Consider the following 15,000-nt stretch of genomic DNA (forward strand, 5'->3'; position numbering starts at 1 on the left):
TCACCCCCTCACCTTTCACCCCTTACCCATAACCCCATCTCACCTTTAACCCCTTCCCTCATCCCCCTCCCTCAACGCGCCCCCCCCACCCTCAACGCGCGCCCCCCCCACCCTCAACGCGCGCCCCCCCCCACCCTCAACGCGCGCCCCCCCCACCCTCAACGCGCGCCCCCCCCCACCCTCAACGCGCGCCCCCCCCACCCTCAACGCGTGCCCCCCCACCCTCAACGCGCGCCCCCCCCACCCTCAACGCGCGCCCCCCCACCCTCAACGCGCGCCCCCCCCACCCTCAACGCGTGCCCCCCCACCCTGAACGCGCCCCCCCCACCCTCAACGCGCGCCCCCCCCCACCCTCAACGCGTGCCCCCCCCCACCCTCAACGTGCGCCCACCCCACCCTCAACGTGCGCCCACCCACCCTCAACGCGCGCCCCCCCCCACCCTCAACGCGTGCCCCCCCACCCTCAACGCGCCCCCCCCCACCCTCAACGCGCGCCCCCCCCCCACCCTCAACGCGCGCCCCCCCCACCCTCAACGCACCCCCCCACCCTCAACGCGCGCCCCCCCCACCCTCAACGCGCGCCCCCCCCACCCTCAACGCGCGCCCCCCCCACCCTCAACGCGCGCCCCCCCACCCTCAACGCGCCCCCCCCAACCTCAACGCGCCCCCCCCCACCCTCAACGCGTGCCCCCCCCACCCTCAACGCACGCCCCCCCCCACCCTCAACGCGCCCCCCCCCACCCTCAACGCGCGCCCCCCCCACCCTCAACGCGCGCCCTTCACCATCCTCAACGCGCCCCTCACCATCCTCAATGCGCGTCCCCCCCCACCCTCAATGCGCCCCCCCCACCCTCAACGCGCCCCCCCCCCACCCTCAACGCGCCCCCCCCCCACCCTCAACGCGCCCCCCCCGACCCATAACCCCTCACATTTCACCGACTGACTTTGACCCCCTGACCCTCTCCGTCTGACCCTGAGTGACTGGCTAATCCACACCTCAACCTGATCCCTTCCCGCACCCACCTCTCGTCCGCCCCCCCTGCCACCCGCACCCAGTGAGACCCGCGAACGCACCGGCCCCCATCGAAGCCCATCTCCCACAGGTTCCTCACCGCCATCCAGGGCTGGAGGTGGTGACGGTTGGGAGCACAGTGTAGGGGGACGGAGGGGGCTACAGAGACAGGGAGGGGGTGTAGGGGGACGGAGGGGGTTACAGAGACAGGGAGGGGGTGTAGGGGGACGGAGGGGGTTACAGAGACAGGGAGGGGGTGTAGGGGGAAGGAGGGGGTTACAGAGACAGGGAGGGGGTGTAGGGGGATGGAGGGGGTTACAGAGACAGGGAGGGGGTGTAGGGGGACGGAGGTGGTTACAGAGACAGGGAGGGGGTGTAGGGGGACGGAGGGGTTACAGAGACAGGGAGGGGGTGTAGGGGGACGGAGGGGGTTACAGAGACAGGGAGGGGGTGTAGGGGGACGGAGGGGGTTACAGAGACAGGGAGGGGGTGTAGGGGGACGGAGGGGGTTACAGAGACAGGGAGGGGGTGTAGGGGGACGGAGGGGGTTACAGAGACAGGGAGGGGGTGTAGGGGGACGGAGGGGGTTACAGAGACAGGGAGGGGGTGTAGGGGACGGAGGGGGGTTACAGAGACAGGGAGGGGGTGTAGGGGGACGGAGGGGGTTACAGAGACAGGGAGGGGGTGTAGGGGGACGGAGGGGGTTACAGAGACAGGGAGGGGGTGTAGGGGGACGGAGGGGGTTACAGAGACAGGGAGGGGGTGTAGGGGGACGGAGGGGGTTACAGAGACAGGGAGGGGGTGTAGGGGGACGGAGGGGGTTACAGAGACAGGGAGGGGGTGTAGGGGGACGGAGGGGGTTACAGAGATAGGGAGGGGGTGTAGGGGGACGGAGGGGGTTACAGAGATAGGGAGGGGGTGTAGGGGGACGGAGGGGGTTACAGAGATAGGGAGGGGGTGTAGGGGGACGGAGGGGGTGACAGAGATAGGGAGGGGGTGTAGGGGGACGGAGGGGGTTACAGAGATAGGGAGGGGGTGTAGGGGGACGGAGGGGGTGACAGAGACAGGGAGGGGGTGTAGGTGATGGCTAACCTTTCTCGGTGTCTCTCGCTCTCAGGAGAAATGGAGGATTCACACTACAACAGTAATTACTTCTGGACCCCGATCCCGACAATGGCAGGACAGGTCAGGGCGCCATCGTCCTCTATCTCTGCTTCACTCTGATCCCTTCGTCTCTGCACCTCTGCTGATCCCTCTCTCTCTCTCCGTCTGTCCCCGATCCCCCTCTCTCTCTCCGTCTGTCTCCGATCCCCCTCTCTCTCTCTGTGTCTATCCCCGATCCCCCTCTCTCTCTGCGTCTGTCCCCGATCCCCCTCTCTCTCTGCGTCTGTCCCCGATCCCCCTCTCTCTCTGCGGCTGTCCCCGATCCCTCTCTCTCTCTGCGTCTGTCCCCGATCCCCCTCTCTCTCTCTGCGTCTGTCCCCGATCCCCCTCTCTCTCTGCGTCTGTCCCCGATCCCTCTCTCTCTCTCCGTCTGTCCCCGATCCCCCTCTCTCTCTGCGGCTGTCCCCGATCCCTCTCTCTCTCTGCGTCTGTCCCCGATCGCCCTCTCTCTCTGTGTCTGTCCCCGATCCCCCTCTCTCTCTGAGTCTGTCCCCGATCCCTCTCTCTCTCTCCGTCTGTCCCCGATCGCCCTCTCTCTCTGTGTCTATCCCCGATCCCCCTCTCTCTCTGCGTCTGGCCCCGATCCCCCTCTCTCTCTGCGTCTGTCCCCGATCCCCCCCTCTCTCTGCGTCTGTCCCCGATCCCCCCCTCTCTCTGCGTCTGTCCCCGATCCCCCCCTCTCTCTGCGTCTGTCCCAAATCCCCCTCTCTCTCTGCGTCTGACCCCGATCCCCCTCTCTCTCTCCGTCTGTCTCCGATCCCCCTCTCTCTCTGCGGCTGTCCCCGATCCCTCTCTCTCTCTGTGGCTGTCCCCGATCCCCCTCTCTCTCTGCGTCTGGCCCCGATCCCCCTCTCTCTCTGCGTCTGGCCCCGATCCCCCTCTCTCTCTGCGTCTGTCCACGATCCCCCTCTCTCTCTGAGTCTGTCCCCGATCCCCAACTCTCTCTGCGTCTGGCCCCGATCCCCCTCTCTCTCTGCGTCTGGCCCCGATCCCTCTCTCTCTCTGCGTCTGTCCCCAATCCCCCTCTCTCTCTGAGTCTGTCCCCGATCCCCCTCTCTCTCTGTGTCTGGCCCCGATCCCTCTCTCTCCGTCTGTCTCCGATCCCCCTCTCTCTCTCTGCGTCTGTCCCCGATCCCCCTCTCTCTCTGTGTCTGTCCCCGATCCCCCTCTCTCTCTGCGTCTGTCCCCGATCCCTCTCTCTCTCTGTGTCTGTCCCCGATCCCTCTCTCTCTCTCCGTCTGTCCCCGATCGCCCTCTCTCTCTGTGTCTATCCCCGATCCCCCTCTCTCTCTGCGTCTGGCCCCGATCCCCCTCTCTCTCTGCGTCTGTCCCCGATCCCCCCCTCTCTCTGCGTCTGTCCCCGATCCCCCCCTCTCTCTGCGTCTGTCCCCAATCCCCCTCTCTCTCTGTGTCTGACCCCGATCCCCCTCTCTCTCTCCGTCTGTCTCCGATCCCCCTCTCTCTCTCTGCGTCTGTCCCCGATCCCCCTCTCTCTCTGTGTCTGTCCCCGATCCCCCTCTCTCTCTGCGTCTGTCCCCGATCCCCCTCTCTCTCTGTGTCTGTCCCCGATCCCCCTCTCTCTCTGCGTCTGTCCCCGATCCCTCTCTCTCTCTGTGTCTGTCCCCGATCCCTCTCTCTCTCTCCGTCTGTCCCCGATCGCCCTCTCTCTCTGCGTCTGTCCCCGATCCCCCTCTCTCTCTGCGTCTGTCCCCGATCCCCCTCTCTCTCTGCGTCTGTCCCCGATCCCCCTCTCTCTCTGCGTCTGTCCCCGATCCCCCCCTCTCTCTGCGTCTGTCCCCGATCCCCCCCTCTCTCTGCGTCTGTCCCCGATCCCCCCCTCTCTCTGCGTCTGTCCCCGATCCCCCTCTCTCTCTGTGTCTGACCCCGATCCCCCTCTCTCTCTCCGTCTGTCCCCGATCCCCCTCTCTCTCTCTGCGTCTGTCCCCGATCCCCCTCTCTCTCTGCGTCTGTCCCCGATCCCCCTCTCTCTCTGCGTCTGTCCCCGATCCCTCTCTCTCTCTGCGTCTGGCCCCGATCCCTCTCTCTCTCTGTGTCTGTCCCCGATCCCTCTCTCTCTCTCCGTCTGTCCCCGATCGCCCTCTCTCTCTGCGTCTGGCCCCGATCCCCCTCTCTCTCTGCGTCTGTCCCCGATCCCCCTATCTCTCTGCGTCTGACCCCGATCCCCCTCCCTCTCTGCGTCTGGCCCCGATCCCCCTCTCTCACTCCGTCTGTCCCCGATCGCCCTCTCTCTCTGTGTCTATCCCCGATCCCCCTCTCTCTCTGTGTCTGGCCCCGATCCCCCTCTCTCTCTGCGTCTGTCCCCGATCCCCCCCTCTCTCTGCGTCTGTCCCCGATCCCCCCCTCTCTCTGCATCTGTCCCCGATCCCCCTCTCTCTCTGCGTCTGTCCCCGATCCCCCTCTCTCTCTCTGCGTCTGTCCCCGATCCCCCTCTCTCTCTGCGTCTGTCCCCGATCCCCCTCTCTCTCTGCGTCTGTCCCCGATCCCCCCCTCTCTCTGCGTCTGTCCCCGATCCCCCCCTCTCTCTGCGTCTGTCCCCGATCCCCCCCTCTCTCTGCGTCTGTCCCCGATCCCCCCCTCTCTCTGCGTCTGTCCCCGATCCCCCCCTCTCTCTGCGTCTGTCCCCGATCCCCCTCTCTCTCTGTGTCTGACCCCGATCCCCCTCTCTCTCTCCGTCTGTCTCCGATCCCCCTCTCTCTCTCTGCGTCTGTCCCCGATCCCCCTCTCTCTCTGCGTCTGTCCCCGATCCCCCCCTCTCTCTGCGTGTGTCCCCGATCCCCCTCTCTCTCTGTGTCTGACCCCGATCCCCCTCTCTCTCTCCGTCTGTCTCCGATCCCCCTCTCTCTCTCTGCGTCTGTCCCCGATCCCCCTCTCTCTCTGCGTCTGTCCCCGATCCCTCTCTCTCTCTGCGTCTGTCCCCGATCCCTCTCTCTCTCTCTGCGTCTGGCCCCGATCCCCCTCTCTCTCTGCGTCTGGCCCCGATCCCCCTCTCTCTCTGAGTCTGTCCCCGATCCCCCTCTCTCTCTGTGTCTGTCCCCGATCCCCCTCTCTCTCTCCCTCTGTCTCCGATCCCCCTCTCTCTCTCTGTGTCTGTCCCCGATCCCCCTCTCTCTCTGCGTCTGTCCCCGATCCCCCTCTCTCTCTGCGTCTGTCCCCGATCCCTCTCTCTCTCTGTGTCTGTCCTCGATCCCTCTCTCTCTCTCTCCGTCTGTCCCCGATCGCCCTCTCTCTCTGTGTCTATCCCCGATCCCCCTCTCTCTCTGCGTCTGGCCCCGATCCCCCTCTCTCTCTGCGTCTGTTCCCGATCCCCCCCTCTCTCTGCGTCTGTCCCCGATCCCCCCCTCTCTCTGCGTCTGTCCCCGATCCCCCCCTCTCTCTGCGTCTGTCCCCGATCCCCCCCTCTCTCTGCGTCTGTCCCCGATCCCCCCCTATCTCTGCGTCTGTCCCCGATCCCCCTCTCTCTCTGCGTCTGACCCCGATCCCCCTCTCTCTCTGCGTCTGTCCCCGATCCCCCTCTCTCTCTGCGTCTGTCCCCGATCCCCCTCTCTCTCTGCGTCTGTCCCCGATCCCCCTCTCTCTCTGCGTCTGTCCCCGATCCCCCCCTCTCTCTGCGTCTGTCCCCGATCCCCCTCTCTCTCTGTGTCTGACCCCGATCCCCCTCTCTCTCTCCGTCTGTCTCCGATCCCCCTCTCTCTCTCTGCGTCTGTCCCCGATCCCCCTCTCTCTCTGCCTCTTTCCCCGATCCCCCTCTCTCTCTGCGTCTGTCCCCGATCCCCCTCTCTCTCTGCGTCTGTCCCCGATCCCCCTCTCTCTCTCCGTCTGTCCCCGATCGCCCTCTCTCTCTGTGTCTGGCCCCGATCCCCCTCTCTCTCTGCGTCTGTCCCCGATCCCCCTCTCTCTCTGCGTCTGTCCCCGATCCCCCTCTCTCTCTGCGTCTGTCCCCGATCCCCCTCTCTCTCTGCGTCTGTCCCCGATCCCCCTCTCTCTCTGCGTCTGTCCCCGATCCCCCTCTCTCTCTGCGTCTGTCCCCGATCCCTCTCTCTCTCTGCGTCTGTCCCCGATCCTCCTCTCTCTCTCCGTCTGGCCCCGATCCCCCTCTCTCTCTGCGTCTGTCCCCGATCCCCCTCTCTCTCTGCGTCTGTCCCCGATCCCCCTCTCTCTCTGAGTCTGTCCCCGATCCCCCTCTCTCTCTGCGTCTGTCCCCGATCCCCCCCCCTCTCTCTGCGTCTGTCCCCGATCCCCCTCTCTCTCTCTGTGTCTGTCCCCGATCCCCCTCTCTCTCTGTGTCTGTCCCCGATCCCCCTCTCTCTCTCCGTCTGTCCCCGATCCCCCTCTCTCTCTGCGTCTGTCCCTGATCCCCCTCTCTCTCTGCGTCTGTCCCCGATCCCTCTCTCTGTGTCTGTCCCCGATCCCTCTCTCTCTCTCCGTCTGGCCCCGATCCCTCTCTCTCTCTCCGTCTGTCCCCGATCCCCCTCTCTCTCTGCGTCTGTCCCCGATCCCCCTCTCTCTCTGCGTCTGGCCCCGATCCCCCTCTCTCTCTGCGTCCGTCCCCGATCCCCCTCTCTCTCTGCGTCCGTCCCCGATCCCCCTCTCTCTCTGCGTCTGTCCCCGATCCCCCCCTCTCTCTGCGTCTGTCCCCGATCCCTCTCTCTGTGTCTGTCCCCGATCCCTCTCTCTCTCTCCGTCTGGCCCCGATCCCTCTCTCTCTCTCCGTCTGGCCCCGATCCCCCTCTCTCTCTGCGTCTGTCCCCGATCCCCCTCTCTCTCTGCGTCTGTCCCCGATCCCTCTCTCTCTCCGAGTCTGTCCCCGATCCCCCTCTCTCTCTGCGTCTGTCCCCGATCCCCCTCTCTCTCTGCGTCTGGCCCCGATCCCCCTCTCTCTCTGCGTCCGTCCCCGATTCCCCTCTCTCTCTGCGTCTGTCCCCGATCCCCCCCTCTCTCTGTGTCTGTCCCCGATCCCTCTCTCTGTGTCTGTGCCCGATCCCTCTCTCTCTCTCCGTCTGGCCCCGATCCCTCTCTCTCTCTCCGTCTGGCCCCGATCCCCCTCTCTCTCTGCGTCTGGCCCCGATCCCCCTCTCTCTCTGCGTCTGTCCCCGATCCCTCTCTCTCTCCGAGTCTGTCCCCGATCCCCCTCTCTCTCTCCGTCTGTCCCCGATCCCCCTCTCTCTCTCCGTCTGTCCCCGATCCCCCTCTCTCTCTGCGTCTGTCTCCGATCCCCCTCTCTCTCTGCGTCTGTCCCCGATCCCCCTCTCTCTCTGCGTCTGTCCCCGATCCCCCTCTCTCTCTCCGTCTGTCCCCGATCCCCCTCTCTCTCTGCATCTGTCCCCGATCCCCCTCTCTCTCTCCGTCTCGCCCCGATCCCCCTCTCTCTCTCCGTCTCGCCCCGATCCCCCTCTCTCTCTGCATCTGTCCCCGATCCCCCTCTCTCTCTGCGTCTGTCCCCGATCCCCCTCTCTCTCTGCGTCTGTCCCCGATCCCCCTCTCTCTCTGCGTCTGTCCCCGATCCCCCTCTCTCTCTGCGTCTGTCCCCGATCCCCCTCTCTCTCTGCGTCTGTCCCCGATCCCTCTCTCTCTCTGCGTCTGTCCCCGATCCCCCCCCTCTCTCTCTGCGTCTGTCCCCGATCCCCCTCTCTCTCTCTGTGTCTGTCCCCGATCCTCCTCTCTCTCTGTGTCTGTCCCCGATCCCCCTCTCTCTTTCCGTCTGTCTCCGATCCCCCTCTCTCTCTGCGTCTGTCCCCGATCCCCCTCTCTCTCTGAGTCTGTCCCCGATCCCCCTCTCTCTCTGCGTCTGTCCCTGATCCCCCTCTCTCTCTGCGTCTGTCCCCGATCCCTCTCTCTGTGTCTGTCCCCGATCCCTCTCTCTCTCTCCGTCTGGCCCCGATCCCTCTCTCTCTCTCCGTCTGTCCCCGATCCCCCTCTCTCTCTGCGTCTGTCCCCGATCCCCCTCTCTCTCTGCGTCTGGCCCCGATCCCCCTCTCTCTCTGCGTCCGTCCCCGATCCCCCTCTCTCTCTGCGTCTGTCCCCGATCCCCCCCTCTCTCTGCGTCTGTCCCCGATCCCTCTCTCTGTGTCTGTCCCCGATCCCTCTCTCTCTCTCTGCGTCTGTCCCCGATCCCTCTCTCTCTCCGAGTCTGTCCCTGATCCCCCTCTCTCTCTGCGTCTGGCCCCGATCCCCCTCTCTCTCTGCGTCTGGCCCCGATCCCCCTCTCTCTCTGCGTCCGGCCCCGATCCCCCTCTCTCTCTGCGTCCGGCCCCGATCCCCCTCTCTCTCTGCGTCCGTCCCCGATCCCCCTCTCTCTCTGCGTCCGTCCCCGATTCCCCTCTCTCTCTGCGTCTGTCCCCGATCCCCCCCTCTCTCTGCGTCTGTCCCCGATCCCTCTCTCTCTCTCCGTCTGGCCCCGATCCCTCTCTCTCTCTCCGTCTGGCCCCGATCCCTCTCTCTCTCTCCGTCTGGCCCCGATCCCTCTCTCTCTCTCCGTCTGGCCCCGATCCCTCTCTCTCTCTCCGTCTGGCCCCGATCCCCCTCTCTCTCTGCGTCTGGCCCCGATCCCCCTCTCTCTCCGCGTCTGTCCCCGATCCCTCTCTCTCTCCGAGTCTGTCCCCGATCCCCCTCTCTCTCTCCGTCTGTCCCCGATCCCCCTCTCTCTCTCCGTCTGTCCCCGATCCCCCTCTCTCTCTGCGTCTGTCTCCGATCCCCCTCTCTCTCTGCGTCTGGCCCCGATCCCCCTCTCTCTCTGCGTCTGTCCCCGATCCCCCTCTCTCTCTGCGTCTGGCCCCGATCCCCCTCTCTCTCTGCGTCTGTCCCCGATCCCTCTCTCTCTCTCCGTCTGGCCCCGATCCCTCTCTCTCTCTCCGTCTGGTCCCGATCCCCCTCTCTCTCTGCGTCTGGCCCCGATCCCCCTCTCTCTCTGCGTCTGTCCCCGATCCCCCCCTCTCTCTGCGTCTGGCCCCGATCCCCCTCTCTCTCTCCGTCTGGCCCCGATCCCCCTCTCTCTCTGCGTCTGGCCCCGATCCCCCCTCTCTCTCTCTCTCTCTCTCTCTCTCTCTCTCTCTCTCTCTCTCTCTCTTTCTTTCCCTCTCTCACACTCCCCTTTTCTCGCCCGCAGTTCGAGAACGTGATGTTCATCAACAAGATCAAGGAGCAGCTGATGACGGAGAAATCGTGCGCCCAGGCCATGAGCGCTGCCTCCCCCGGCCCCCAGGCCGCAGGCCCGCAGCCCCCGAGCTCCCAGCCCGCCGGGCCTCCATCTCAACAGCAACAGCAGCAGCCGCCCGCCCCCCTTCAGTCTTACCCCGCGGCTCTGGTTGGCTCGGGCCACACCGACCCTCCCAGCGGCACTGCCAGCGACGGGAACCCGCCTCCGGCCTCCGACAACGTCGCCGTGCTCCCCCTCCCCTCCTCTGCCCTCATGACAGGTCGGTGCTCCCTTCCCTCCCCCACCCCAGGCGGCCGTCCTGACCGTCCGTCTCTGGCGGGGGGAGGGGGTGGGGTGAGTGCTCAGTAGGTAGTTTTAATCTGGGCCTTAGGCCGAGAACGGAGCCTGAGGCCTAGATTGCTCCCATGCGCTCACCCAGTGGCCCTGTGGGCGGGGCTCGGGGTTGGCGCAGCTTACTCAGGAGGCCACTAGGGCGAGAATGGAGCCTGAGGCCTAGTCTTCGCCCAGACACTTGCCTGACGGCGCCAATGGCGACGTAGGGAGGCAGGATGCCAGTCTCTGGGTAAAGTAGGCCCTAGGCCGAGAGCGGAGCCTGCGGCCTGCTCCGCTCCCAAATACGAGCCCGACCACATCGGTCGAGGGCTACGCCAGGCCCTACGCTGAGAGTGGAGCCTGCGGCCTGCTCTGCTCCCGGTTGCTCGTCCAGTGGTCCCTGGGGAAGGGTTAAGGGGGTGTTGGCGCTTTTGGAGGGTGAACCCAGGAGGCCACGAGGCCGAGAACGGAGCTTGAGGCCTCCTCCTCCCCCACACGCTCACCCATTGGTTCTGGGGTCGGGGTATGGGGATTGGCGCGGGTGCAGGGCTCACCCGGGGGGCCACTCGGCTGTGCGTGGAGCCTGAGGCCTACACGCCCCAAGATACAAGCCCGACCGTATCGTCGGCAGGCTGGGAGGGTGCGCGTTGGGGCCTAAGCCAGGCACCAGGCCGAGAACGGAGCCTGAGGCCTGCTCCGCTCCCGGACACCTCATGTCCCCCACCCCAGGACGGCCTCAGCGACGGGGGTGAGGGCGTCCGTCGAGGGCTAAGCCGGGCACCAGACCGAGAACGGAGCCTGAGGCCTGCTCCGCTCCCGGACACCTCATGCCCCCCACCCTAGGACGGCCTCAGCGACGGGGGTGAGGGCGTCCGTCGAGGGCTAAGCCGGGCACCAGGCCGAGAACGGAGCCTGAGGCCTGCTCCGCTCCCGGACACCTCATGCCCCCCCACCCCAGGACGGCCTCAGCGACGGGGGTGAGGGCGTCCGTCGAGGGCTAAGCCGGGCACCAGGCCGAGAACGGAGCCTGAGGCCTGCTCCGCTCCCGGACACCTCACGCCCCCCCACCCCAGGACGGCCTCAGCGACGGGGGCGAGGGCGTCCGTCGAGGGCTAAGCCGGGCACCAGGCCGAGAACGGAGCCTGAGGCCTGCTCCGCTCCCGGACACCTCATGCCCCCCACCCTAGGACGGCCTCAGCGACGGGGATGAGGGCGTCCGTCGAGGGCTAAGCCGGGCACCAGGCCGAGAACGGAGCCTGAGGCCTGCTCCGCTCCCGGACACCTCATGCCCCCCACCCCAGGACGGCCTCAGCGACGGGGGTGAGGGCGTCCGTCGAGGGCTAAGCCGGGCACCAGGCCGAGAACGGAGCCTGAGGCCTGCTCCGCTCCCGGACACCTCACGCCCCCCCACCCCAGGACGGCCTCAGCGACGGGGGGCGAGGGCGTCCGTCGAGGGCTAAGCCGGGCACCAGGCCGAGAATGGAGCCTGAGGCCTGCTCCGCTCCCGGACGCTGTCCCTGGGGTCGGGGCAGGGGAGCGGGTTGATGGGGGGACGCCGGGCACTAGGCCGAGGATGGAGTTTCCAGGGACTGGGGCTCGAGCGGTAGGAGAGGCGTTGTTTGTGGGGTTAAAGCCCGGGGCCTAGCCCCCTCCTCGGAGAGGGGCCGGGCGGCCGCATTGGCGTTTCTTTTCGTCCTCGGCTCCTTTCTGAATTATTTTTGCCCCCCTCTTCCCCCTCCCTCAGGCCTGGTAATCACGTCGCCGAGCTCCAGCCTCTCGTCGTCGAGCGGGGGCCTTAGCCCCCTGGCCCACGCGCCCCCGACTTTCTCGCTGGCCGGGGCGCCGGCCATGATCGTGTCGGGCCTGGCACCGGCGCTGTCGGGCGCGGACAAGAAAGGGCCTGCCGAGGAGGCCCAGCAGGCTCAGGCCCAGGCCAAGGCGGCGGGAGGCAAGAAACGCAAAGGGCGGCCCAGCGAGGCGGCGCTCAGCGACTCAGAGGACCCCTATGCAGTGCCCAACGACGACGAAGTGGGCAAGGACGGGAAAGCCTACAGGTGGGCGCCGAGGGAGGGAGCGGGCGCTGTCGGAGGGTCAGTGCTGAGGGAGCGGGCGCTGTCGGAGGGTCAGTGCTGAGGGAGCGGGCACTGTCGGAGGGTCAGTGCTGAGGGAGCGGGCGCTGTCGGAGGGTCAGTGCTGAGGGAGCGGGCGCTGTCGGAGGGTCAGTGCTGAGGGAGCGGGCGCTGTCGGAGGGTCAGCGCTGAGGGACCGGGCGCTGTCGGAGGGTCAGTGCTGAGGGAGCGGGCTCTGTCGGAGGGTCAGTGCTGAGGGAGCGGGCACTGTCGGAGGGCCAGTGCTGAGGGAGCGGGCGCTGTCGGAGGGTCAGTGCTGAGGGAGCGGGCGCTGTCGGAGGGTCAGTGTTGAGGGAGCGGGCGCTGTCGGAGGGTCAGTGCCGAGGGAGCGGGCGCTGTCGGAGGGTCAGTGCTGAGGGAGCGGGCGCTGTCGGAGGGTCAGTGCTGAGGGGAGCGGGCTCTGTCGAAGGGTCAGTGCTGAGGGAGCGGGCACTGTCGGAGGGTCAGTGCTGAGGGAGCGGGCGCTGTCGGAGGGTCAGTGCTGAGGGAGCGGGCGCTGTCGGAGGGTCAGTGCTGAGGGAGCGGGCACTGTCGGAGGGTCAGTGCCGAGGGAGGGAGCGGGCGCTGTCGGAGGGTCAGTGCTGAGGGAGTGGGCGCTGTCGGAGGGTCAGTGCTGAGGGAGCGGACGCTGTCGGAGGGTCAGTGCCGAGGGAGGGAGCGGGCGCTGTCGGAGGGTCAGTGCTGAGGGAGTGGGCGCTGTCGGAGGGTCAGTGCTGAGGGAGCGGGTGTTGTCGGAGGGTCAGTGCTGAGGGAGCGGGTGCTGTCGGAGGGTCAGTGCTGAGGGAGCGGGCGCTGTCGGAGGGTCAGTGCTGAGGGAGGGAGCGGGCGCTGTCGGAGGGTCAGTGCTGAGGGAGCGGGCGCTGTCGGAGGGTCAGTGCCGAGGGAGGGAGCGGGCGCTGTCGGAGGGTCAGTGCTGAGGGAGCGGGCGCTGTCGGAGGGTCAGTGCTGAGGGAGCGGGCGCTGTCGGAGGGTCAGTGCTGAGGGAGCGGGTGCTGTCGGAGGGTCAGTGCTGAGGGAGCGGGCGCTGTCGGAGGGTCAGTGCTGAGGGAGCGGGCGCTGTCGGAGGGTCAGTGCTGAGGGAGCGGGCGCTGTCGGAGGGTCAGTGCTGAGGGAGTGGGCGCTGTTGGAGGGTCAGTGCTGAGGGACTGGGTGCTGTTGGAGGGTCAGTGCTGAGGGAGCGGGCGCTGTCGGAGGGTCAGTGCTGAGGGAGCGGGTGCTGTCGGAGGGTCGGTGCTGAGGGAGTGGACACTGTCAGGGGGTCAGTGCTGTGGGAGCGGGCGCTGTCGGAGGGTCAGTGCCGAGGGAGCGGGCACTGTCGGAGGGTCAGTGCTGAGGGAGCGGGCGCTGTCGGAGGGTCAGTGCTGAGGGAGCGGGCACTGTCGGAGGGTCAGTGCTGAGGGAGCGGGCACTGTCGGAGGGTCAGCGCTGAGGGAGCGGGCTCTGTCGGAGGGTCAGCGCTGAGGGAGCGGGCGCTGTCGGAGGGTCAGTGCTGATTGAGCGGGCGCTGTCGGAGGGTCAGTGCTGAGGGAGCGGGCGCTGTCGGTTGGAGCGGTGGGGAGGACTCGGAGGGAGCTGGGAGGGTGCAGTCGGAGGGAGCGGGGCGGGGGCAGCAGTTGGAGGGAGCCGGGGGACGGTCGGAGGGAGCGGGGAGGTGGCAGTCGAAGGGAGGGTGTTGCAGAGGGAGGGAGCAGGGGGGCGGTCGCAGGGAGCTGGGGTGGCAGTCGGAGGGGCTGAGCCTGTGCCCGTCTCTGCCCACAGGTGCCGGGTGTGCCCCCTGAGTTTCCTGTCCAAGTCGGAGATGCAGGTCCACAGCAAGTCCCACAGCGAATGCAAACCCCACCACTGCCCACACTGCTCGAAGACCTTCGCCAACACCTCCTATTTGGCACAGCACGTGCGCATCCACTCGGGCGCGAAACCCTACAGCTGCAGCTTCTGCCAGAAAACCTTCCGGCAACTCTCCCACCTACAGCAGCACACACGGTGCGCGGCGCAACCAGTGGGGTTTGTGGGGGGCGCGCGGCACACGCTGGGCACGCAAAGAGAGAGAGTAATGACGCGCGCACGCGTGTGTGAGAGAGAGAGAGAGAGAGAGAGGGTGCGTGTGTGTGTGTGAGAGAGAGAGGTTGAGTGTGTGGGTGTGTGTGTGTGAGAGAGAGAGAGAGAGAGAGAGGGTGCGTGTGTGTGTGTGAGAGAGAGAGGTTGAGTGTGTGGGTGTGTGTGTGTGTGAGAGAGAGAGAGAGAGAGAGGGTGCGTGTGTGTGTGTGAGAGAGAGGTTGAGTGTGTGGGTGTGTGTGTGTGTGTGTGAGAGAGAGGTTGAGTGTGTGTGTGTGTGTGTGTGTCTGTGTGAGAGAGAGGTTGAGTGTGTGTCTGTGTGTGTGTGAGAGAGCGAGAGAGGGTGTGTGTGAGAGTGAGAGAGGGCACGTGTGTGAATGTGAGAGCGAGAGGGCGGCATGTGTGCGTGAGAGTGAGGTGGGGGCAGCATGTATGAATGCAAGAGAGAGGGGCGCGCGTGTGTGTGTGAGAGCGAGAGAGGGCGCCTGTGTGTGTGTGTGAGAGAGGGCGCGTATGTGTGTGTGTGTGAGAGGGCTTGCGCGTGTGTGCGAGAGAGGGTGTGCGCGTGTGTGCGAGAGAGGGTGTGCGCGTGTGTGCGAGAGAGGGCGCGTGTGTGTGTGAAAGAGGGCGCGTGTGTGTGTGTGAGATGGCGCGTGCGCGTGTGTGTGTGAGCGCGAGAGAGGGCACGTGTGTGTGAGAGAGAGCGAGAGAGGGTGCGTGTGTGAGTGCGAGAGAGGGCGAGTGTGTGTGTGACAGAGACAGGTAGTGCGTGTGTGTGTGTGAGAATGAGAGAGGGCACGTGTGTGAATCTGAGAGCGAGAGGGCGGCATGTGTGTGTGAGAGTGAGGGGGGGGCGGCGTGTGTAAGTGCAAGAGAGGGGGCACGTGTGTGTGTGAGAGTGAGAGAGGGTGCGCGTGTGTGTGAGAGAGGGCACACGTGTGTGAGAGAGAGGGCACACGTGTGTGTGAGAGAGGGCGCACGTGTGTGTGAGAGAGGGCGCACGTGTGTGTGAGAGAGGGCGCACGTGTGTGTGAGAGAGGGCACACGTGTGTGTGAGAGAGGGCACACGTGTGTGTGAGAGAGGTGCGCGTGTGTGTGTGAGAGAGGGCGCATGTGTGTGTGAGAGAGGGCACACGTGTGTGTGAGAGAGAGCG

At 66.6% G+C, this 15,000-nt stretch overlaps 1 protein-coding gene across 1 annotated transcript in view; it reads left to right on the top strand.

Annotated features, from left to right (window-relative positions):
• LOC125450320 (zinc finger protein 384-like) overlaps nt 1-13,774 on the top strand; it is a gene marked incomplete at its 3' end in the record, with an annotated part of 14,345 nt that extends 571 nt beyond the window's left edge. Inside the window, exons 2-5 of the mRNA XM_059644138.1 lie at nt 2,130-2,197; nt 9,300-9,609; nt 11,407-11,716; nt 13,550-13,774. Coding sequence (XP_059500121.1) covers nt 2,135-2,197; nt 9,300-9,609; nt 11,407-11,716; nt 13,550-13,774 — 908 coding nt within the window. The remainder of the gene's footprint in view (nt 1-2,129; nt 2,198-9,299; nt 9,610-11,406; nt 11,717-13,549) is intronic.
• Nucleotides 13,775-15,000: the final 1,226 nt, after the last annotated feature.

This window comes from Stegostoma tigrinum, unplaced genomic scaffold (assembly GCF_030684315.1).
Source record: "Stegostoma tigrinum isolate sSteTig4 unplaced genomic scaffold, sSteTig4.hap1 scaffold_535, whole genome shotgun sequence".
NCBI classification, from domain to species: Eukaryota; Metazoa; Chordata; class Chondrichthyes; order Orectolobiformes; family Stegostomatidae; genus Stegostoma; species Stegostoma tigrinum.